At 38.1% G+C, this 24442-nt stretch overlaps 1 protein-coding gene across 2 annotated transcripts in view; it reads left to right on the top strand.

Moving 5' to 3' along the window:
• LOC115265256 (uncharacterized) overlaps window positions 1-24442 on the top strand; it is a 114268-nt gene that overhangs the window by 78096 nt on the left and 11730 nt on the right. Inside the window, exon 3 of one of the 2 annotated variants that reach the window (XR_009997982.1) lies at window positions 4798-5606. Coding sequence is in view for 1 of the 2 variants with exons in the window: in XM_062853532.1 (XP_062709516.1) it covers window positions 4798-5420 (623 nt within the window). In the remaining variant the exon portion in view is untranslated. The remainder of the gene's footprint in view (window positions 1-4797; window positions 5607-24442) is intronic. The other variant, XM_062853532.1, reaches the window with a different exon arrangement.

Raw genomic sequence — 24442 nt, 5'->3', positions numbered from 1 at the left:
ATTTTCATCAAATCTATATCACAAACAGTCCACATTTGCCTGGTAGGCTGGAAAATCTATAAGTTCCAAAACTATGCAAATCGGATGAAAAATAACTGAGTTAATGAGATACCCGTTCCCACTGTTTGGGAAGCATGACAGTGACAAGGGCGTAGCCAGCTTTTCGGTCAGAGGGGGGCAAGAAACCTTAGCAAATTTATACCTACTAGCTTTTATTGGTAAACGCAAAACGATGAAATTGAATTTACTAACATTATATTCTAAAAGCATTATTTAACCCTTCAGCAGTCATGCTGTTGTATTTTGTACAATACGTTGAAAAAGCTCGCCTGATCTACATAAATCAACGTGGTGCTGGTAGCGGTGACAAATTTCTGAAAGTTCAAGAATTTTTATTTACCCGTGCATTATTTTGCAATGATTTTTTTTGTTAAACATTAATAAGAAATTATAACTGAACTCTTTTGAAAATTACGAACGCTTTTGAGGACTCATCTAGAATTTCCTGGTCCCCGTATGCGTCCTTTTTAAATTATCTGCCAATACTATTCACTGGAGGAATTCCTCCTGAAATTCCTGATGTATTTCAAAACAAAAATCATCAGGTAATCCCGAAGATGTTCTTGGGAACATACATCCCTGAAAAGATGATTGAAGGATTTCTGAAATTTCCGATGGAACTCCTGAATAAATTTTTGGAGAGAACCTGAGAGGAATTTCTGAAGAATTCCAGGACCAATGCCTGGAAGAATCCCCGAAGCAATCCCTGGAAGACTTAGTGGCTAAATCCCTGAAGAAACACCTGGATGAATCCCAGGAGCAATTCCTACAGTAATGCCTGAAGAATTCCCGGAAAATTTCTGAAAGTATACCTGGAGGAATGCCAGGATAAATTATGGGAGGGATACCTAGAGAAATTTCCAAAGAGATTTCATGAGGAAATCCTGGATGCATTTCTGGAGGATTTTTAGGAGAAAATTCCGGAGCAATTTCTAGAAAAAATCAGAAGAAAGGAGCTCCCAGAGAAAATCTTTAGAAAGAATCCTAGAGGAATGCTTGGAGAAATTTCTGAACAAATTCCTGGCGTAATACCTGAAGAAATTCTTAGATGAATTCTTGGAGCAATCCCTGGAAGAACTTCTGGAGGAATTCTTGGTGAAACCTCCGAAGGAATTCTGGGAGGAATTTTCTGAAAAACCTTAAAGAAATTCCAGAAGGTTTTCCTGGAAGAATCCTTTGAGGAATTTCTAGAAGACTTCCTTGTGGATTTTTTGGGAATATCCCTGGAGAAATTCATGGAGAAATCCCTGAAAATCTCTGGAGGAATTCATGGAGAAATGTCTGGAGGAATCTCTGTAAAATTTCTGAAAGTACTCCTGGAGAATTTCCTGGAAGAATCTCTGAAGAAATCCCTAGAGGATTTCCTAGAAAAATACTTAGAGGAATTGCTGACATAATTTCTGAAGGATGTCCGAATTGGCCATTTAGAAGAATTCCTGAAGAAATTCCTGGGGTATTTCCTGGAAGGATGGATTCCTGGTGAAGTTCCTAGATAAATTCCTGGATGAAATCCTACAGGTTTACCTGTAGGAATTGCTGCAGGAATGTCTAGAGAAATTCTTGAAAGAATTACTGGATGAGTTTCCAGAGGAATTCTTGGGGATTCCTATCTCTGTTATTTTTGCCATTCCTGAAAAATCAATAAAATCCTTGAGGAATTTCTAGCGGCATTTCTGGAGGAATTCCTGGATAAGTCCTCGAAGGAATTCCTGAAGGAATCCCTGAGGAAATCCTTGAAGAAATTTGTTGAGAAATCTCTGAAGAAATCTCTGGAGGAAAACCTGGAAAAATCTCTGGAAAATTCCTGGGGAATTTCCTGGAAGAATTTTTGAAGAAATCCCTAGAGGATTTCCTGGAGGAATCTTTGGAGAAACTTCTGGAGGATTTCCTGAAGGAATTTTCGAAGGATTTCCTGGAGAAATTCCTGGGAAAATCCTTGAAAAATTCATGGAGAAATCTCTGGAGGAATCCCTGAAGCAATTCCTGATGAACTTTCTGGAGAAATGCCTGTAGAAATCCCTTGAGGAATTTCTGACATAATTTCTGAAGGATGTCCAGGACCAAATCCTGGAAGAATTCATGAAGAAATTCCTGGGGTAATTCCTGAAAGAATTCCTGGAGGAGTTCCTGGATAAATTCCTGGATAAAATCTTGAAGGAATTTCTAGAAGCATTCCTGTGGGAATTGCTGAAGTAATCCATGATGGAGTTCCTGGAGGAATCTCTAGAGGAATTTTTGAAATAATTACTGGATGAATTTCTAGATAAAACTCCAGTGGAATTCTGGGAGATTCATGTTTCTATTTCTATTATTTTTCTATTGCTGAAAAAAAAAATGCTTTCTAATTGAACCACCTTAGAGACTTTGAGCAAATGGCTGATAACAGCAACATGAGACTGCTTAGATGAGTCACAACAACCATTCTGGATCTACCGCGAATAGAGCATAAATATCAACCGGAAAGGCCAAGAAGCTGTGCATTTACCAGCTCAGCAATTTGGGCGCCAGTAACTAATCCTTGGAGAAAAAGAAAAAAAAAATGACATTCGGAGGAATAGCTTTGGCCATAGTGCTCAACTCCATGAATTTTAGCATTACGAGATTGATAATAGAAGGCGTTGCTCAGCAGTATTAAAGTTGATTAAAATTGATTACCCAGGCCACTGCCAGCACCGAAATTTAGTGCCTACTTTTTTATATGTAGTGTCTCAGGAAAATCCTATTCTGAGGGTTCTAAACAAAATTATCAGCTAAGAAAAAATTGGCACCATTTTAATGCTTAATTTACAATATAACTCTGTCGATTGCTAATACCAATTCAAAGCGCCGAAACGTTAAGTAGTTAATGAAGTATTTCCACGTATAGCTTCAGTTTTATTCAAATGCTTCATTAATAAATATTAGAAGAAAAATCTTACGGGTTCCGATTTTTTTCTGGGGGTTCCAGGCACCCCTGGAACCACCCCTAGCTACACCAATAATGCAATGGCCATTGGGAAAGTACAGACATGGGTTCATATAGTTGCAGTGGTAAACACACGGGTCTTAAGCAAGACCATGGGTGACGGGTTCTATTTTCGATTGGTCCAGGAGTTTTTCTTAAAAGTAGTTTGACGTCCTTTGGCATAGACTTTCTTCTTCTTTTTGCGTATACCGTTTGGCTACGATATACGCAAAAATGGTAATTTAGCAGAGGAAGCTCTCAGTTAATAACTGTGCTCTATAAGCAGAACACTATACTGAGAAGCATCATTGATCCTAGTGAGGACGTTATGTGACGAAGAAGACAATTAGGAAGAGGAACTGAGGACGTCTTTCGGGGGTAATCGTCTTTGGGGCTGTCCATAAACCACGTGGTCATTTTTTTGGGACTTTTCAACCACCCACCCCCAACCCCCCCGCGTGGTCATTAGTCCATACAAAAAATTTTATTTGTCCATACAAAATGGTCATCGGCCGAACCCCCCCCCCCCCCCCCCTCATGACCACGTGGTTTATGGACAGCCCCTTTACGCTATTTTCAGTAGCTCAAGCTCTAATGTGTGCAGCTTTTTCTTTTTTCTCACTCATTCTCGTGAACTCGCTCTTTCTTATGCTTATCAAAGAGAATGAGCGAAAAGAAAAACAAGTTGCGTACGCTAACGAGCTCCAGATAATTTGTCTTACCTTTGCTATAACGTAGAAGATTTCTTTAGATTAGAAAATGTTTGATAGAGTCGAAAGAAATGCGTGGAAAACGACATTTCGAAATATTATCTAATAATATGAAGCACACGGAATTTGAGAGTCTGCGCTCCGGTTATGCCATCAACCATTTAAATACAATGCGCCTCCTTCTCCTTATATATGGCTGCTCTGAAGAGTTCGATGGAGTCCCCTGGTATTTTATTTTGTTTTAAAGCGAAAACTACCAGCTTGCGTTTTGACTCATACCAAAAGACATTTATCCTCCTACATTTTTCCAGCCTACTGATGTTAATATATTTTACATTGTTTAGGGAGCGTCAATTACGGACGCTCCATTTTCAGATAAAAGACACCCATTGAGTTAACACAGTTTGTGATAGGTATATGACAATACTTGCTTGAACGAGGTGTTATGCGCCACTTTTCCTTACGTGTTGTATGCTTCTGCAGGATAAATAACTAAAATAAAGCTAGATTTGGCTGCAGGACTTGAGTTCAAAGATGTTAACTTTCTAAGGCAGATAACACAGTGTTCACCTTATTGAGATTGGTCCTTTTTTCCATGTCATACTAAATTGGATCATAAAAAAGTTGATTGCATTGAATCTAATGAAATTACCACCTCTTTTCCTACTCAATCGTACTCATTTGCCGAATTCTTTGTTCTGATTTCACCAACAATTTCCCACACCACAAATTGCAATTCACTCCTGCCCCATTCACCTACTGCCACAAAATAGATTGTGCTTTGCACCAGCTCTCACCAGATGAACGCCCGAGCTCAGATTTTAAAGTATCCTCTTCAACCACTGATACTTGAGCAACCGTTCACCTCCACCCACCACCAGCAATAGAAACAATCCGTTCAATTTCCTTTTCTTCAACTTCAACCGAAATCAGCTGCAAAAAAGGCAAAAAGCTTCCCAAAGTTTTGCTCTCACGTGACTGAAAACCGACCGAATGACCGAGTAGCATGTGTGCGTGCATCCAAAAAGCCCCCCATTCTCTAAAACGCTCTCTCATCTCTCTGTTATCTCTGCTCCATTTCAGAATCCAACTCCAAAAGAGCAAGCCACAACAAACAAAACCCCCCTCGCCATGGCTCCAACAGCTGCTGCCGCCACCACACCAGGTCAAGCGGTAACCGGTTCCAATTTCACCACCCAACCACCGCCACCACCATCATCATCACTATCGTCATCATCGTCATCGACAGCCCCAGCGTCGTCGGCCCCCCAAGCGACGCCCGCCAACGCCATCACAACTACAACGTCGACGTCGCTGGCAGCATCCAAGTCCAGATCAAAACACAGAGAGCATCAACCCGAATCCGGTGGTCCAGCGTCCAAGCGGCAGCACTCAAACGAAAGCGAGAGTTTGCGCAGTTCCCAAGCAACAACCCTCGACGACGACGACGAAGACGCCGCTGCCGCGGCCGAGAGCGCGAGTGACATGGTGAGAAAGAGTGACGAACCCCGTGTCGTCGGCGTCGGATGGGGCTCTGCTGGGGAGCATGGCGTCGCCGGCATCACCGAGGCGACGTCCTCTCAGAGGATCAAAACAAAATCGTCACCCGAAGCACTCAGTACCGATCTTGCCGTCTCAGGTGAAGCGTCGGAGCTAGTTTCGTCGGGTCGCCTGGCAGCTTCAGCAGCAGCAGGTTGTTCGAACAGGTACGCGCGGTTCGCTTTTTTCTGATCCCATTGTCTGTATGTTAGTTGGCAAGGATTATTTTTTTTTCCACTGCACATGTTAGTAGATTTGTTTGGTTGTTGCTAAACCATTGTCGAAAAGTTTCTCCGGCGGAATTCGGGACCGGGACCGAGTCCTGGTGGCGTCGCGGTGTGATTCGTGTTTGTGTAAGTGCCCCCTTTGTGATGGTCGAGCCTCCGGAAGTGGAATAGTCGTCCCCGCGCAAAGTGGGGAAGGCTGACTGATCCCGGATTGGCATTTGGCAGGCAGTGCTTTAATGCATATTGCATCACTTGAAGTGTGTTTTGTTGAGTGCTTGAGTGGAAAGCAGGAAACAATTTAACAGGTTTTCTGGGATTAAGCGACAGTGTGTCAGTGGCGCAGTGTGAAGGCAGTGGGATTTTGGACTGGGAACGTGATAGTGACCGTTCTCAGCCGCCGTCATCGTGTGGATAAAACGAGCTGAGGTCACTCTGGTGATTTGCATGATTTTCGGTTGCAACTGTTTGGAATAGTGGTTTTGAAAGCTGTCAAGTGGATAGGAAGAATGTTCATTTTGTTGAAATTAATTGCGGTGCAGCTGAAACAACGTAGCAAAGGAGGATGTTTTTGAAAAGTGAAAACCTGTGGAATAATCCAAAAAGCGACACAGTTAGTGATTATGTGAACTATCCGTTAAAATAAATAGGATGCAGAATAGATTGGAATTTAATTCTATGCATCAAGAGCGCTTTAACGGGAACAAAATATCCATGTACCAGTGAGTGGATCGTCGAACGAAATATCACTGCTTTGATGGATATGGTTTTAGAGGTGTATCAGTACCAGTAGCTGATTCTGTTCTACGATAAATAGGTAAACTGATTCGGTAGTGATGTAGAAAAAAATCTTAACATCATACAGTATGGCCCATTGAAAAGTTTTCAAAGACGTTATTCATTACTGCGAATTGATAAACCTTGCATTTATCTATTGGACAATATAGTGGAGACCCTAATCTAAAATGGCATAGGAGCATTGACTGCTTTAAGCTTAAAGCTTAAATAATATTATGTCGATCATGTGGATATCAGAAACGTCCACCTGCCAGGAACCGTTTTTTAACCCTCTAATACCAAACCCCACCTTTGGACGAGGTATAGTTTGAGCATTTTTGTAATTTTTGTTTCGTGGAAAATCAAAATTTTTATATTTTTGGCTGATATTTAGGACTGTTTTGTATATCTCAAAATGGTTTTTGGTGTATTTCAAAGCGTATTAACTTTTTTTAAAAATCATTGAAAAATGATTCAAATATTTCAACAATAATCATATTATCTCAAAATGTTTTCATCTCAAAAAATCCGTACCCCAAATAGGCTTCCAGGAAAAATATAAAACTGTGAGGATGTTCAAAAATAAAAATGAGAAAAATCAAAAACTGAAATTCACGAAATCGAGAATTAAAAAGAATCATCTTCCAAAACATGTTTAGATCGATTATAGAAGACGAAAAATGATATTTAGATCAAAATCAAAATTTGTGTATTAGAGGGTTAAGGTTATAATTTTCTTATTGCCCTCAGTACAGAAACATTTTCCGAAAAAATATGTTTGAAGCATCACACTGTTTTTAAGTATTACGAATATGTGTCTATAAACGTATGTATATAAGCCTTCAGCAAGTAATTATTTATTATTATGAACCGTGTAAAGTTATTTGTGGATCTCTCTTACAGGGGATGGCCAAAATGTTTGGGATAGGCAACTTTTTTTTCTCTCACAAAAAAGTTCAACAAGCTATAACTTTTCATAGAGCGCATCAAAAAATCTCAAATTTTGACTGTTTGTCAACCTATTATTGGTGCATCATTGGTACAAATTTGGGCTCGATTGATTAATATTTCGCAAAATTAGAACCGTTCGGGTAAAACACCATTTTTCAGACAACTCATTTTTGAGGTGTCATATCTCGGAAACCAGTGAACCGAATTGAATGAAAATTTGAACGTACACTAACAATATGTGAATGCTTCACAAACTGTTAAAACATAGGTACTTTTTAAACGTTGAAAAAAGTTATCATGGATTGACACTTTTTGGATTTTTCTCGAATAAATGTATTTTTTTTTACATCAATGTCAATAAATTTTAGTGTTGATATCCAAAGATTTTCCACTTCTGTTCTCAAGTTATCTTTAATCAGATATATTAGAGCCTATTTAGATTGAAGGAAGAGCACATTTAGTAATTTTTGTGTGGTATTGTAAATTTGACTTATTTTCCTCTATATGGGTAAAAATTTCAACCCGGTATAACTTAATTCGCCGTGAAAAAATATTACATTTTATAACGTCGTATTAAGTATCTATATATTGTTGATAAACGTTAAAAAATTCATTCGATTCGGTTCACTGGTTTCCGAGATGTGACAGTTCAAAAATTAGTTGTCTAAATAATAGTGTTTTACCCGAACGGTTCTAACTTCGCGAAAAATTAATCAATCGAGCCCAAATTTGTACCAATGATGCACATATAACAGGTTGACAAACAGTCAAAATTTGAGATTTTTTGATGCACTCTATGAAAAGTTACAGCATGTTGATTTTTTTTGTGGGAGAAAAAAAGTTGCCTATCCCAAACATTTTGGCCATCCCCTGTATATACGGCTAAAAAGTATGCCATTTTTTAAGTTTTGATTCCTAAGCACCAGAAATTGTTTTCGAAGATTTTTCCAAACGTGAGCGTTTTTAAGTGTACATATTTCTGCTTTATTTCCATGTATTTAAAAGCTTCCATCCTAATTTATTAAGCACCAAAAATTGAATTATTTTAGAAAATGTTTGCAACTGTCAGGTGCCCCATATACGTAACTAGAGGGTCTTGCCCGGGATTTCCCGGGACAAAAATCCCGGGATATCCCGGGATCTGAAAAATCCCGATTCCCGGGATATTTTTCCGAAAATCCCGGGATTTCCCGAAAACTAAAAAAAATGACAACATAGTATTTTAATAAAACGTAACATGCCACTTCAAATCTTCTTTATCAATGTTGCCATTTCTCATCCAATTCTACGCTATCTGGCAGATCTGTATTTTTTTTCTATGAAAATCCAGCTTTTAATGAAAACCCTTGTTATTACACACCAGTTTTTTTTGTGGCGGAATATAGTCATACCTTCATTTTTATTTATTTGGCGTTACATTACAGTTATACAGTATTTTAAGCTATTACTAGATTATTCTATGGTAGTATTCCTGGGATTGATAGCAGTTCAACATTTATAGTAGCAGATTTTCTATAGATTTTTTTACAAAACATGTGAAATATGTACAGGTAAAACATCTGCAAAGTTTTCTTTAAAGAAAAAGTGTACATCTTTTTAGATATTTCTGGAGTAATCCCTTAAGAATACTGACTACTCAACTGACCTGAGCAAATACTTGACGCATTTCCGGTTAAATTATGGGGAAAATCGTAGAATTTTCAGAGAAATATAATTCAAGAAAATGGGCAAACTATTCATAACTTCTGCAGGACTCTCTCTATAATATTTTTGACGATGTCGTGAAAATATTTCCGATGAAATTAAATGAAATTAAATGAAAGATAAATCAAGTGAAACAGCATACCGATGAATATTTTTAGAAGTATAAGTGAAAAAATTGAAATGCACAGTTTGACCTGTCCTAATGGTACTGTAATACCATGGAATAGGAATAATAAAAGTAGAAGAGTTGTTGGAAAAACCACGAAGAAGCATCTGAAAAAAAATCATAAAGGTTAATTTAAGGATTTTTTTTAAAGATGTACCTACATATCAATTTCACTAGAAGTTTGTTGAGAGTCAGGCCTTGAATTTCTTTTAATTTTAACTACAGTTTCCTTGATATCACCAACAAATTCAAGAGTTTTTATCAGGAAATTATTTACAAATATAACACATTTTCTTAAAAAAAAAAAAACAAAATGCTTACAAAAAATCTTAAGAGATTGCCGTTTGAAATTTTAAAATTACTCTTCTAAACTTTTTGCACTCAAACTCTGTCAGAGAAGATCTTGAATTTGTTCTCAAAAATAACATAAGAAGAGATACTATGGGTGAATTTGATAATTGATGCCGGAATTCTATCAACCCTTTATTTGTTATTTCCTCTAGGAATGTAAATATAGCAAGAAACGAATCGAATGGAAACTTTTCTTGAAATTCCACTTAAAACTTAGTCTCAGGGTAAATTATAAGGCATTTCTCTAAAAATATCATCTTCTTACAAGTTCTATCAAAAACTTCGATCGGATTAATATGGCAGAATAGCCCAAGGTAACCTATTTCGGAAGAAGATGAGTACTTTATTTAAATTTTCTGATATCCTTCAATATTTCCAATTGACCTTACACAATCAAATGTCTTTGTAAAATGTATTTAATTTTGAAAACTAACGATTACTAGTTGATCGAATTTAATGAAAAATGTTTTAGAAGTCGTTCCATTAGTATTTTGGATCGTTTTTGGAAAATTTTAATTTTATCCCGGAATCCCGGGAAATCCCGGGATTTGAAAAATAAAAATCCCGAATCCCGGGTTTTTTTTCAGTCCGGGAAACAAGACCCTCTATACGTAACCGATGAAAATTTTGATACAAATTCGAGATATTCTGTATGAAAATCACTTCCCTATTGTAGCCTTGTTTTACAAAAAAAAAACTGAAATACATTTGCTCAATAAATTCATGCAGACATATTTAGAGGAATCCTTTGAAAAATCTTTGAATGCATCTCTGTAGAAGAATCCCTATAGAAACCTCTAAAAATCGTTTGTGGAATCGCACGGATAAATCCTTGGTGAAGTTCCAGGTGAATTTTCTGAAGGAGCCCCTGAAAGTAATTACAGAACGAACCCTTCAGAAATTCCTGAAGAAATACCGGAAGTGATTACTCAAGAAACCTGTAGAGGAGATCCTAGATAAATCTCTTGAGCAATTTCTGAAGGAATCCTTATTGCAATCTACGAACAAATCCCATAAGGTATCTCTTAACCTTCACATACCCGACCCCCAACAACTCATTTTGAAAATGCTGGCATTTCATCAATTTTCTTTTATTTTTTTTGAAGTCGCCCTTAATCGATCATAAATTGGTGCTTGTTTATTACACTCAAGTGGTCATGTAATATCCGGAACCATTCCGGATTGTACTGGGGTCAGGGGGTGGGGGAAGTGTCTGTTTTGCCAAATGGCTAAAAGAGATAATTTCGTGTGTTATTGTGCTTGAGAGGCCTCCGCGGAACCTGTTTCAGGTATTCCGCAGCAGCCACATCAGTTACAACATAGGGTAATTCGCCAATTGTTGAACGGTTAGTACTGGCATTTTGATTTTTGTTGGTTTTTCTGTGCATAATTCCACTTTAGTTGAAAAATATCCAATGAACGTCTAGATCTACTTATCCCTTATACTGCCCATTAAATTTGTATTCCCTTAAATTCCATTTTCTAAGAGAAAATATAACATTTGTATGGGAAGTCTGTAACCCAAATGTTGAACGCTTCCTTAAGCTAGCTCATCCTAATGTTGGACGGTTCTCGCTAATTGTTGAACGGTTGAAGCTTTGTTCGTATTTGATGACGTATAGCCCGACATCAACCTATCATTCAGCTGTTTTTATTTTGGCCACCAAACCCAACATAGACCCAACAGCTGTCCGATGTGAGTCCAACAGAGGTCCAACATTTGATAAAATTTGACCCGACTTTGACCCGACATCCGATATTTTTTAATCTGGCGGATTTTTTTCCGTGTTTTTCGTGTTTTGTGCCCAGCTAGTCCGAGCTAGTGACAATTCATTTAAATGACAAGGAATCGCTCAATTGAAGAGAGCTCTAGTGGACTGAAATCATTTTCGACATGACTAGATGCAAAAATGGCTGAAAAGATTTGATTAGAAGCGAGAACAACAGAAGAAACGTACGCCTTTAAAAGCCCCTGAAACACTCTTGGAAACCCATGGGACCCACTCAACCCCCAAGAACACTCATGAAACGATACTGAAATCCCTTGAAAACCCGTGGGTTGCTCCTAAACCTCCTGGAACGCCTTGAAATATTCCTGGGACCTCCTTAACACTCTGAATCTCTCTTGAACACCTCTGGAACGCCCTTGAAACCCATTGAAAACCACTGGAACCTTTCTGAAGCCCGTTGGAACACCCCTTGAACATCCCTGGAACGCCCTTGAAACCCCATGAAATGCACGGTTAGGTAAAGTGAAAAAAAAATCTAGCAGTCATGCAAACATTGTAGGTTATGCCAGTGTTCAACAATTGGATCCTAGATGCATAATGATAGTGTGATAAGAAAAATATTTTTTTCAAATAAAATTACAATGCAAATGTGATTTTAAACAATGTTAAACTGTTAAGGACATCCTTTCAGTTCTTGTAACTATGGTATGCCTTTGATATTTGTAATCGATTTGCCCAAAAAGCTTATTTCGTAACAGCAATTTCTTAAAATTAATCTTAAGAATTGTGCAGTTTTCGTGTCACCAGCCGTACAAAATTTTCAATCAATTTTTTTGACGTAAAATATGTATAATTTTGTAACTTAATTAGAGCAATATCGTGACCCACATGTATATGCATCTACATCATACGTTTACGTTGAGTGAAAATTATTTAAGTAAGATTTATAATATAATATTCAGAAACTGGTCAACATTTGGGTAGTGTTCAACAATTAGCGAATTACCCTACTTCAGTCAACTTTTTCTGCCCCATTCTCTTGAAGTCATGAAGTTTGATACGTCGCACGGCATGTGTTGATTGCAAACCTGATATGTCCCCGATGTCACCCCCGTGGAACTTATGCTAGATGTTCCGGGGTGGCCATATTAGTTGATACAGACTTCAATGTATCGTTTTTGAATCAGTCATTCGAAATCATGAAGTTTGATATGTCACACGACATGTTTTGGATGGGTCAGTTTATTCAAATCTGGTTATCGCAGTTGTGTTTTATTGTTCGCAATGAAAATTCCGCTGAAAATCGATGGTTCAAACAAAATAACACACGAAATAATCATTTTTAATCGATTCGGCACCCTCCCTGACCCCAGTACAATCCGGAATATCTCCGAAATGGTTCCGGATATTACATGGCCACTTGGGTGTTATAAACTTGCACCATTTTATGATCGATTGAGGACGACTTCAAAAAAATTGGATGAAAATTTACGAAATGCCAGCATTTTGAAAATGAGATGTTGGGGGTCGGGTACGTGAAGGTTAATCAATTTCTGAATAAAAAACCGTAATGATTTCTAGATAAATCATTGGAGGAATTTCGTTATCCTGAAGATATCCCTCTTAGTATTCCAGATCAAATTCCTGGAGAATCCACGTAGGAATTTATGAAAAAAAGGTCTGGTGTAATGTCTTGAAGAAGATATCCCAGCAGAAACGACTTGATAAAATCCAGCACGTATTCCAGGAAAAATACCAGCCCGAGTCTCTTGAAAAATTTCTGCAGGAATTCAAGAAGAAATCACAAGAGAAACGTGTCTGTGTTTCAACACCAAGAGAAATCCTTGAAGTCATGCTAGGAGAAACCCCAGGGAAATTCATAGAAGAAATTTATAAAAGAATCCTGGAGATATTCCTTGAGGAATTGCTGAATTGGAAAAAAATACTGAAGGCAACCATTGAATTAAAAAAAGAAACCAATAGGGATCCACTAACAAATCCTTGGATGAATGCCCGGTAGAATTCCTGAAGAAATCTCAGCACGAATTTCTAAAGGCATCCTAAGTGGAAAATCTAAAAAAAAAACCCTATATAAATTCGTGGTTATGAAATTATCAACTGCTGGGTGATCATCAAGAAAATTCATTTTACTTCTGATGACCAGTACTTTCTACAAAAGTTAAACTTGAAGATAACAAACATGGAATCACTGTTTTATTTTACACACGTCGGTACATGATCAATAGTTTTTAAACCTTCCTGAAGAGTATAGAAACACACAATTATAGTTTCCAAGAACATATTCACAATAAATTTAAAAATAAGGTTTTCCATGTGAATCTCTTCGATGTTCACCGGTGTACCCGAGCAAAAAAATATTTTTTCCTTAACACAAAGATTTCGTGATATAATGAAATAAATTTAAAAAATACCGTATTTTTTGAATATTATCTTGATGATTTGAAAATCACCTTGTTATTTCGTAAAGCAAACGGAATTTTCATATTCATTCATATTCATTTGGAGATAAAGAATAGCATAGAATTATAAATCATTCTACCAGGAATGTTTCAGGAGTTCTTTCAGTAATTTATTTGAAAATTCTTTTTGAATTTTTCCCAGAAGTTGCATTACATAAATTCTTCCACAAGTTCCTAAAACGATTCCTCCGCGATTTGCACAGTGATTTTATCCGATAGTTCAGGTAATTGTTTCTACAGTTTCTTCGAGACTTTGTTCAGCAAATCCCTTGGGAATTTCTAAAGATGTTCTCCGGGTTTTTCTCATGACGTTTCTTTGGGAACTTATCTAGGAGATCTTATATCGACTTTTCGAACCCTCTAAGCAGAATACTCTTTTCGAATGAGTGTAATCAGTATTGTACCTTTTAATTACAAGGTACAAAACTGCTTACACTCATTCGAAGTTATTCAAGAGTTTTAAAGGGATTTACGGAGGTTTGTCCTAAAATACCCCAGAACAACTTATGCGGGAATTATTCCAATAAATGCTTAAGCACTTCGGAAGTATAGCCCAAATTCCACCATATTTATTGTTCAGAAATTCATTTAAATATTATTTGGGAAAATCTCAGATTCGCTGGGAATCCTCGATTGGTTTCTACGGAAATTCTGTCAACTTGTCCTCTAGGAAAACAAAAGGAACTGAGAGAATGCATTACAGAAATTGTTCCACAAGTTCCTTCGATGATTCCTTCGCGATTTTCACAGTTTTTTTTATCTAACATTCTTCGGCAGATCCTTTTAAGATTCCTCATACAGTTACTTCAGGAGTTTCATCAGAAAATTCTCTGGAAATTTCTGGAGAAGTTCGCCGGGTATTTCTGGAGAAGTTCCTTCGGGAATTTCTCCAGGAGTTTTACAGGAAATACATATTCGGGTTTGCCTTTAAATCCCCCAAACAACTGGTGTGAGAATTCCTCCAAAACATTTCTCAATATATAAATGTCTTCAAACTTTCCATTTTTCTGTTTCAGAAGTTTCTTCAAGAATTATTTTGGATGATCGCCATACATTCTCCAGCAGTTCCCTCTGGAAATACTCGATCGGATAATTCCTTCAAATGGTCCTCTAGGAATACCATTAGGAGCTTTTAAGAGTTGTACAACATTGTCAGTACACAGATCGAATAAATAGTGTTAAATTCTGTGACATATGATGCACATGATTGGAGCGTGGGATATCACAGAAGTTTACATGACATATCATGTAAAAGTCATAAAATATCATGTAAACTTCCATTATAAGTCATGTAATTCAGCATGACTCTGTGTGTTTACATGACATATAACACAAATTTACATGATATATCATGTAAACCATCATAACACTAAGTTTACATGACTAAACTGAAGTTTACATGACGTGTAAATCTCATTATTTTTATCTGTGTAGGTAATATATGACCATCTTCAGGTTTACTTAAGAAATACTTTCAGAAGTACCTCCGGGATTCATTCAAAATTTCCTCGTGAATTTTCTCAAAAACTTCTGGAAATTTCTTCAAGAGCCCTTCTGGAAAACCCTTCGGGAGTTCCTCTGTAAATTATTTCATGAGCCGTTCCTGGAATTCCTTCAAGAGTTTGTTCAGCGATTTCTTTTCATGTTCCTTCGGGAATTCCTACAGGAGTTTCACAAAAAAAAATCTTAAATTCTCTCCTAGAAATTCGTTCAGATGTTTCCATGAGACTTCCTTCCAGAATTTCTTCAGTAGGTCTTCTATGAAGTTCTTCTGCAATTCCTCCGAAAATTTCGTCATTTCCCCCGAAAGCTTATGGTGTTGTGCCCACGGATATTCAATTCTTTCTTTTAGAGTTCAGATTTTTCTCCAAGAATTTCTCCATGTGCTGTTTTGGGAATTAATAAAAAGGACTTTTAAAAGTTTCTCCTGGAATTCGTTGAGGAGGTATTCTAGGAATTCCATCAGGAGCTCCTTTGGAAATTCCACCGAAAATCCTTTCAAGACTATCAAACTTCATTACATAAATGCCTTTAGAAGTTTTAACTGAAATTTCTCCGAGTATTTCTTCGATTCCTTCGAGATATTCTCCATGCATTTACTCAATGTTTTTTTCCGGAAATACCTTCAGCTTTTCGTTTAGGAATGTTTTCAAGAGTTACTTCGAGAATTTCATCACAAGCATGGATCTTCTGAAAAGTTCTTTGTGGGCTCCTATGGAAATACTTCTAATAATTTATCAGAGATTTCATTCAGAAATGTCTACGAAAATTCATAAACGAGTTGCTCAAGGAATAAGTTCCTTTGGGAGAACCTTCACATGTTGCTCAGGGAACACCATGAGTTTCTTCGGGAGGTATTCCAAAAATGCGAAAACGCCCTTAGGAGTTTCGTCTGAAATCACAGCGAAAATTAATTCAGAAGTTCGTCTGAAAATTTCTTTTCAAGTTTCCCGGATAATGATGCAGGAGTTCTCTAAGAATTTCTTCAAGACTTCCTCCGGCAATTCTGTTAGGAGTCCCATCTTGAATTTTTTCATAAACTCTTGGGAATTCCTTTACAATTTACAATTCAGGGGGTTAGAGGCAAAGGGGTGTCAGTTACAAAAACCCACTTTCGAGTAAATGAGGTTTAAATACAAACGTATTTCAGAAAGTTCCTCTGATTTTGAAACTTTTCTTCTGATATTGGTCCAATAGAAATTCCTAGGAATTATTGTTCAGAATACTTTCATGAATTCAAGGGGTTTCTATACCTTCCTTGATGATTCCTTTGAAGATTCCACTGAAAAATTATCGTTAGTTCCGCTTTCCAAAGTGTCTCCTCAAGAAACAGAATTAGCTGAACAACAGTTTGCTTAGCTAAAGCTAGCTTATGAGTGGTTTGTTCCACTCATGTTCAACAAAAATGTTTGTTGGGTTCGGGATTTCATTAGTTGATCCCTCGAGAATACTTCAGATATTTACCGGAGAATTTCCTGATGTGCTTCCTGGAAAATTGTTCAGAAGCTTCTCCGCGGATTTCTTCATGAATTTGTTCTACAAAAGTTCCTTGGTTCAGAAATTTACCGAAAAAAAATAATTGAAGTGTTCCTTCTGTAATTTCTTGAGAGAGTAGAATTTTCACGGAAATGTTCCTTCGAGAACGGCTTCAAGAGTTTTCTGGAAGGTATCTCTGGAGTTTATCCGGGATTTCCTGCAGTTCTTCAAAATATTTGTTCTAAAGTTTCTGAAATTCCTATTTCCTTTAACGTGAATTTCAACCGTAGCTATAGCTCTTCCCTATCAGACTACCAGTGAATTCCTTAAGGAGCCCCTCCGGGAATTCATCTAGGAGTTTCTAAAATATAGAAGGAGCTCCATTTGAAAATCCTGAAGGAACAACATATGAAACTCCCAGTTGAATTTGCTTTAGAGTTTCTAAATAAATTATTACTGAAGATTGTGAAGTAGTTTTCGGGAAAGTCCTGAAGGAACTCTTGAAATTATTCTTGTTTGATCTCCTTAAGGTATTCCCGAAGTAAATGTAGGTAACAATTCTCTGAGAAACTCTTGAGGCAATGTCCGCAGGAACTCTCGGATGAGTTATCGGAGGAACTGCTGGTTATTCCTAGAGAAACTCCTGGAAGAGTTTTCGAAGGAGCTGCTACTACTTTGATTGAACAGAGACAATACGTTATGATTTAACTATTTTTGAATGAGGTTAGAAGGCCCATGAAGCTATTGATGAAGAGTGGTGATTCGAAATAAATAAATAACAAACTTTTGCATAAGATATGATATGCTCAAGTTGATTTGTTTTGTAGATTTCAAGATTTACATTGCATTGACTACTTAAGGACAGAATTGTTAGAATCCCAAAATGGCCGCCACAATGGCCGACTTTGGCACCTACTCACGATTTCTAAAGCACAAATCTCTTTGTATACAAAACCAGCGCAACTGGGTTTCTTATTTTAAGCTTATTACAACTGAGCAAGAACAGAATAATAAAATGCACTGTTGTTTGAAGCTTGCTTCTTGAGATTTGTGCGTCTGAAGTTCTGGTGTACTGCTGAAGCGGAATTTCAAGACGTTTGTCCTTAAGCAATGAGTCTAGTGGGTCAATCTTTAGACATTTATTCCTATATAGGGCACTTGCTGGCTTTGTTTAGTCATTTAGACCCATTTGATTCTGCTGGGAAACGGGTTGTAACGCCTAGCATGTTACTAGACGTTTTCCAGTAAAATCAAATTAGTATGTTGGACACACTAAACAAAGCCAGCAAGCGCCATATATATTTGAGATAACTAATTTGTAGTCGATTTGTGTTCACTCAATAACGATCATATCGATTGCCTTCAATTCTTCGAACCATAGAAATCCTGGCTGTCACCGAACTATTTAACTGCCAAAAATGGCAAAAATCCTTGTCCCTTCATAAGAAGCTTAGACCCCTTCCGAAAACCAGTTATTTCAGAACCAATCCCCATCTAAATTTAATATCGCTTCGATAAATTCTCGTCAAACAGTTAAACGGACACTGTCTGCCATCGACACGGGCTGCACACGTCCGATGACGGTGACAACGAGAGAGGACCGTTCGTTCATTCGTTGCAATAACATAAAGCTGTCGAATCCGAGAGTTGAATGACAGCGCCCTGGTTAGGCCAGTAGTAAGTAGAGCTGGTCGGTCAGCCTGCGGCATCCATCACGTCCGGACCATCCAGCAGTGGACTGGTATCTGGTAGTGAGCAGAGGTTGATTAAATTTATACACTTCGGGGCTCTAATAGCTTGACTCGATTTATGATGCACCAGCTCTCTCGCTTGCGCCTCACTTGTCCCCGAATCCGGATCGGAGTTTGGCTCTTTTTCCGCTCTATGTCGTGTATGCGTGCGTGCGAATTTGTTGCCGGTGAAAGAGTGACAATAACCGGCGTGGATTGCCAGCTGGAAATCGAATAACATATTTGGTGATTGAACTAATACTTTGCTATGCCTCAGGGTAGGCAGGGCAGGGCTATTTTCGTGAGTTTGGTGGGACGCGAATGTGATTCGAATGGCTAAAGATGGTTATTCAGTTAAGAGTATTCACAACAGTATCGGATAAGGATAGCTACTTCAACACAAACTTACGTTACACTGCACTGGATAAATGCTTGTTAGCAGCGAGAACGGATGTCAGAGACTATTTGTAAGCGCAACACCAGAGCCTGTTGATAGTAAAATGTACAATAAACCCAGCTGAAAAAGCGCCCTAGAAGATGTTTAGTGAACATTAGCCTGGTTCAAAAAATCGTTTTTGCTCCACACCGCTTATTCGATTCGTAACCAGATTCTAAGCCTTCTCCCTAAAATTGAGCTGATTTGGTTGAAAATTGAGAGTGCACAAGCCCTTCAAAGTTTGTATGGGAATTACTATGAGAAAACGACGTTTTTCATTCAATTGACCGTAGCATTTCCCCAAGTACCCTAGAGTGTTAGTTGACCCTTAGTACTCCTAGACTACTCTATCAGCTACAACTTTTCCGAAGACCGCATTCAAATCGGACGCCTCATTAATTAGTTATCGATTTTTATTCAACTGGAGAAACTTCAACATCGATCGTTCAGCTTCCCAGCAGGCAACATTGCTGCACATAGCGCCAAAGATAGCACACAAAAATCATGGCTACTATGTTGCAAGGCAAGTTGCAGTGATGCCCATCGAATAGTGTAATCATCATGATCGAAGATTTTCATTCTGGATGAAAATCGATAACTTATTAATGAGGCGTCTGATTTGAATGCGGTCTTCGGCAAAGTTGTAACTCATAGAGTAGTCTAGGAGTACTAAGGGTCAACAACACTCTAGGGTACTTGGGAAAATGCTACGGTCAATTGAATGAAAAACGTCGTTTCCCCATAGTAATTCCCATACAAACTTTGAAGGGCTTGTACACTCTCAATTTTCAACCAAATCAGCTCAATTTTTGAGAGAAGGCTTAGAATATGGTTACGAATCGAATAAGCGGTGTGGAGCAAAAACGATTTTTTGAACCACGCTAGTGAACATGTAGGTGGATTGACTTTAGCTGATCTCGAGTGCTGGGTATTGCACTGAGTAACCCCAGGATTCGTCCTCTTTGATAAGGTGAATAAAATTCGAGAATTTGGTGTCAAAACGTTCGTTAGATCTATTGCTTCAAAAGTAATTGCAACTCATTTTTATATATAAACATTGTTGTAAAGTAGATAGAAATATATTGGGTAAAAATGCTTTAATTCTCGAAAGATTTTTTTAAAGATTTGCTGAAGAAATGATTGCAGGAATTCCCGTGATATTACTTGTAGGAATCTCGTGAGGAATCGTGGAATAAATTTTTTATGGAATTCATGCAGGAAGAATCTTTAAAGGGATTCTGGAATAAATCTTTGGAGGATTTTTTGCATACTTTGAGATATTACTGAAGGTGTTTTGGTGAAATTATTGAAGAAATCCTTTGAAGAACTTTCAAAAAATCTCTGGAGAAATTCCAGACCGAATCTTTGCAGGGATTTCTGCTGAAAACATTTGAAAAATGTCTGAGGAAATCGCTGGAGCAATCATTAAACAATTTCCTGGAGTTATTCTTGGAAACATTTTTGAGGTATATTCAGTCTGCTGTGGATACAAACGATTGCAGGCGCCATTATCGCCTAATACAGTCGACTCTCCACATGTCGATGTTCTACATCTCGATATCTCTCCCTATCTCGATGGTTTGGTCGGTCCCTTCAATCTGCATACATTTTACCTTTCTATGTACATATCGATATCTCCTTATCTCGATATCTCTCTATCTCGATGCAATCTCGTTCGTTTTTGTTCGAGATTTTCTTTCCATATGTCGATATGCCCCTTTTTACAGGTTGCTAGATCGCGTTTCTTAGGTGCAAAAAATTCTCTGAGGGCGAAGTGACATCTGTTTGTAGACGGTTTTTCCTAGTTACGAACGATTTTTCAATCTAGTGTGCATTACAAATTGGTTCTTGAATTCGATCTCTCCCTATGTCGATGGTCCCTTCAATATCGAGATGTAGAGAGTCAACTGTAATAGAAGTCCACTTATATTCACACACTGAAGATTCCCAGGGATGTTTTCAATCACCTGACAATCGTTTGACTCATTTGTCCATAACTCAGTTAAGAAACCTAATAAAGAAATGTGGTTTTTGACAAAGTTATAGATTAAAGCTTTTCCTACAATTATCACCAAGGACGTCATATTCTACCTCTTATATATATATAGCGCTAGAGCGCTAGTACCACCTACTCATACTAAACGATCGAAAAATGCGATCGTTTAGTATGAGTAGGTGGTACTAACACTTTTACGACGTAAATATTAGAGTTAGAATATGGCATCCTTGGTGATAATTGTAGGAAAAACACTAATCTACAACTTCGCCAAACACAACATTCCAATATTAGGTTTCTGAACTGAGTTATGGACAAATGAATCAAACGATTGCAAGGATCGAAAACATCCTTGAAGATGCCTGCTGGTCCCGGCAGATATCTCATTGGTTCCTTGTGTGAGTGTAGCTGGTCTGGCGACTCTGGAGTAGCATCCACGGGCGGTCAATCAAGCTCAGCTCAGCTCAGCAATTTCTGTGAGACACCCGGAATCAGTTCCAAATCAGCACCGGCAGTTTCTTATGTGATCTGAGGCTATATTGTTGCTACCCGTTTGGTTGTTGATTTTTTTTTTATTCTTTAATTACTTAACCTAATATAATAGAGCTGTATATTGTCCACTAGGGCACTGCGTGAGCGATTCCAATTGGAAGCTGTACTTACACTTTGTACAGCGCCTAAATGTATTCTATTTCTAATTTTACTACATCGAACTGGTGGCCGTTGCGCTGCTTTCACTTTCTACCCTATCATGGTAGAATGATGAGCTCGAGGATGTTGATGTGTGGCTGTTGGTTGTTCCTGTTTCCAGTCCGATTGGGGGTTCATTATGGGTTGCCGTTCGCCGATGTCCAAGTATCCGGGTTCGTTTGAGCCATGGGCTCAGAAGAGGGTCAGTGTCAGCTGCTCCCAGGGGGAAAGAGCAACTGACGAAAGTGCCGGGGCTGGGATCGAACCCATGACCATCTGCTTATGGAGCAAAAGTGTAGCCACTACGCCACGGGCTCCGGCATTTGGTTGTTGAAAAAGTTATTGAAAAAGCCGAAATTTGATGTGTCGCATGCATGGGTTTGGTTCACCATTATAATTGGCCACTTCCGGTGGAGCAGCCCCAACCGGGCGTGGATATTCAGCATGACCATGATGGGTTCGATTCCCGGTTGGTCCAGGATCGTAAAGAAAATTTCCTTGACATCTTTGGGCTTAGAGTATCTTCGAACCTGCCACGCGACATACACATGCAGAGAAAACTATCAGGTAATAACTATGGAAGTGTTCATTAAACACTAACGGTGTAGCTAGTCTTAACTGTGGCCTGAGGCTATTTTCAAGCTGATCGTTCATACATACATACATACATACATACATACATACATACATACATACATACATACGTGGGTTGTTTCCCTTTTATATTTTACCACTTTCATCGAGACACCTGGAACCGGTTCCAGAACGCTACTGGTAGTCTCTTATGTGATCTAAGTCTATTTTCTTGAACATTGGTCATCACGTTATCCTTGATTCGATGTGTCAAATATATGGGTCTGATTTATTTTTATTTATGATCAGTTACGGTGGGACACCCAGAACTGGTATTGAAACACAACCACTTGTTTCAAATATAGTCTGAAAATATTTCCTTGCTAACTGTTCATCACGTTAAGTAAAAAGCCGTGATTTGAGGTGTCGCATGCATGGGTTTGGTTCATTTTTAAATTTGGCCATTTCCGGCGGGACACCCGGAACACTACCGATTCAGACATGGACTTATACTATTTTCTTGCATTCCGTTGATCAGATTTTCAAAAATGCCGCGATTTGATGTATCGCATGTATGGGTTTGTTTCATTTTCATAACTGGCTCCTTTCTGGGGTACTGGTCCGGAACACCTACAGGGTGCGGCAGGAAAAAATGCGAAAAGTTCAAGGCACTATTACACGCTAAATATGGGATATATACGACTATTTTTTCATGACAGTGTGTCAGTCAATGTCTATATTCTAGCACTGAAAAATAAAAATGAACATATTTGATGTTTAACATGTGATAATGTAGGCCTAATAAGTGGATATCAATAAATTGCGCGCCCAATGGTCATTAAACAAAATGACTATAACAGTAACAAAATTAGCTCAAATTCGATGAACAACCAGACCACACTGATCCAGAGCCATGTAGTTTCACATACCAGATGAAATAAGTACATATATTTGATGATATTGCAGAGAAAATCAAAAATTTTGTTTTATCAGATGCGAAATTTAGCGACCTGTGCGATTTTCTGCGGTTTGAAAATTCTGGTTGTCTTCATCTTCAGGCGCCGCCCTGTAAAGGTTAGTGACCAAAATGGGAAATTTTTTAATTAACTTTTCAGAAAACTAGCCTATTATAGATCATGGAACGTTGAAACATAGATTGGTTAATGTCAAATGGACGAAAATGAGGTTTGAAGTTGAAAAACACTTTCGCATTTTTTCCTGCCGCATACTGTAAATGGCAATAACTTCGGAATGGCTGGACCTGATGTTGCCAGGAGCCATTATCGTCTAAAAAGAGGAGATCACTTACACTCACACACTGAAGATGCGGCATCTTAGATACCTGTTAGTCCCCGGCAGATATCTTAGATTCCACGTCGAATGAACCGTCGGTTATTAAAATCGGTTGAGGTTTACAGCCACAAAGTGATGTGAGTTTTTTGAACACACACACATACTCTTACACACAGACATCGCCTCATTTCGAGCTGAGTTGATTGGTACATGTGACTCGACCCTCCGGGCCTTCTATCAAAAAGTCATTTTTGGAGTGAACATATAGCCTTTCCAGTACACTTAGTGTACGAGAAGGGCAAAAATCCTGAAACAATCAATGGAGAAATCATTGGAGGAAGAGTCCTAAAAAAATGTTTCCCGAGTTATCCTTGAAGGAATTTCTGAAGGAATCTCTGAGAAAATTTCTGAAAGATTCATTGATGAGTGGTTGTTGAAATACTTGGAGTATTTTATGTATGAATCATCAGAAGCCTTACTGCTGGAGCTCTAGAAGGACTTCCCGATGAAATTCGTTGTAGAAATTTCAGAAAAAAAAACCCACGGAAGAATTACTAGAAGACTTTCTGGATAAAATCCAACCGAAACTCCTGAAGAATCTCCTGAGAAATCTCTTTTAGGACTCTTATAAGTAAGTATTCTAGTAGGATCGAAGAGATAACTCTCGGAGAAATCCCTAAAAAAAACCCTGAGAAGTACTTTGAAAGCAAGCCCACGGCTTTACATAACAATTGGAATGCCGTTAGCTGATGTTGATGTAATTGTCGATCCAGCTGGTGATGCGGGAATAAACGGATGATAAGCAAATTGTTTTGGTTTGGCAGATTGAGTCGGTTTACCATAGAATCAACTCTCAAAGCTATGACAGCATAACTTTCTTTGGAAACATTCAATAATGCAAATATTTTTCTCAGTAGCAAAAATAGAGAAAGTTTCGATAAGACATTGTAAGGAAACTAAAAAAAGTATACAACTATAAAAATTTATTAGAAAGCCAAATACTTTGAAAGCACAAAGTCATCTCATGTTACCTATCACTCGGTTGTCCATCAATCCCGAACACTCCTTCGAACAATTGCTCAGCTCTCTTTTGATCGCTCTTTCACCAGCAA

The sequence above is a fragment of the Aedes albopictus genome, chromosome 2 (assembly GCF_035046485.1).
Source record: "Aedes albopictus strain Foshan chromosome 2, AalbF5, whole genome shotgun sequence".
Taxonomy (NCBI): domain Eukaryota; kingdom Metazoa; phylum Arthropoda; class Insecta; order Diptera; family Culicidae; genus Aedes; species Aedes albopictus.
Note: the sequence above shows the minus strand (reverse complement) of the source record. Positions and strands in the feature narration are given on the sequence as shown.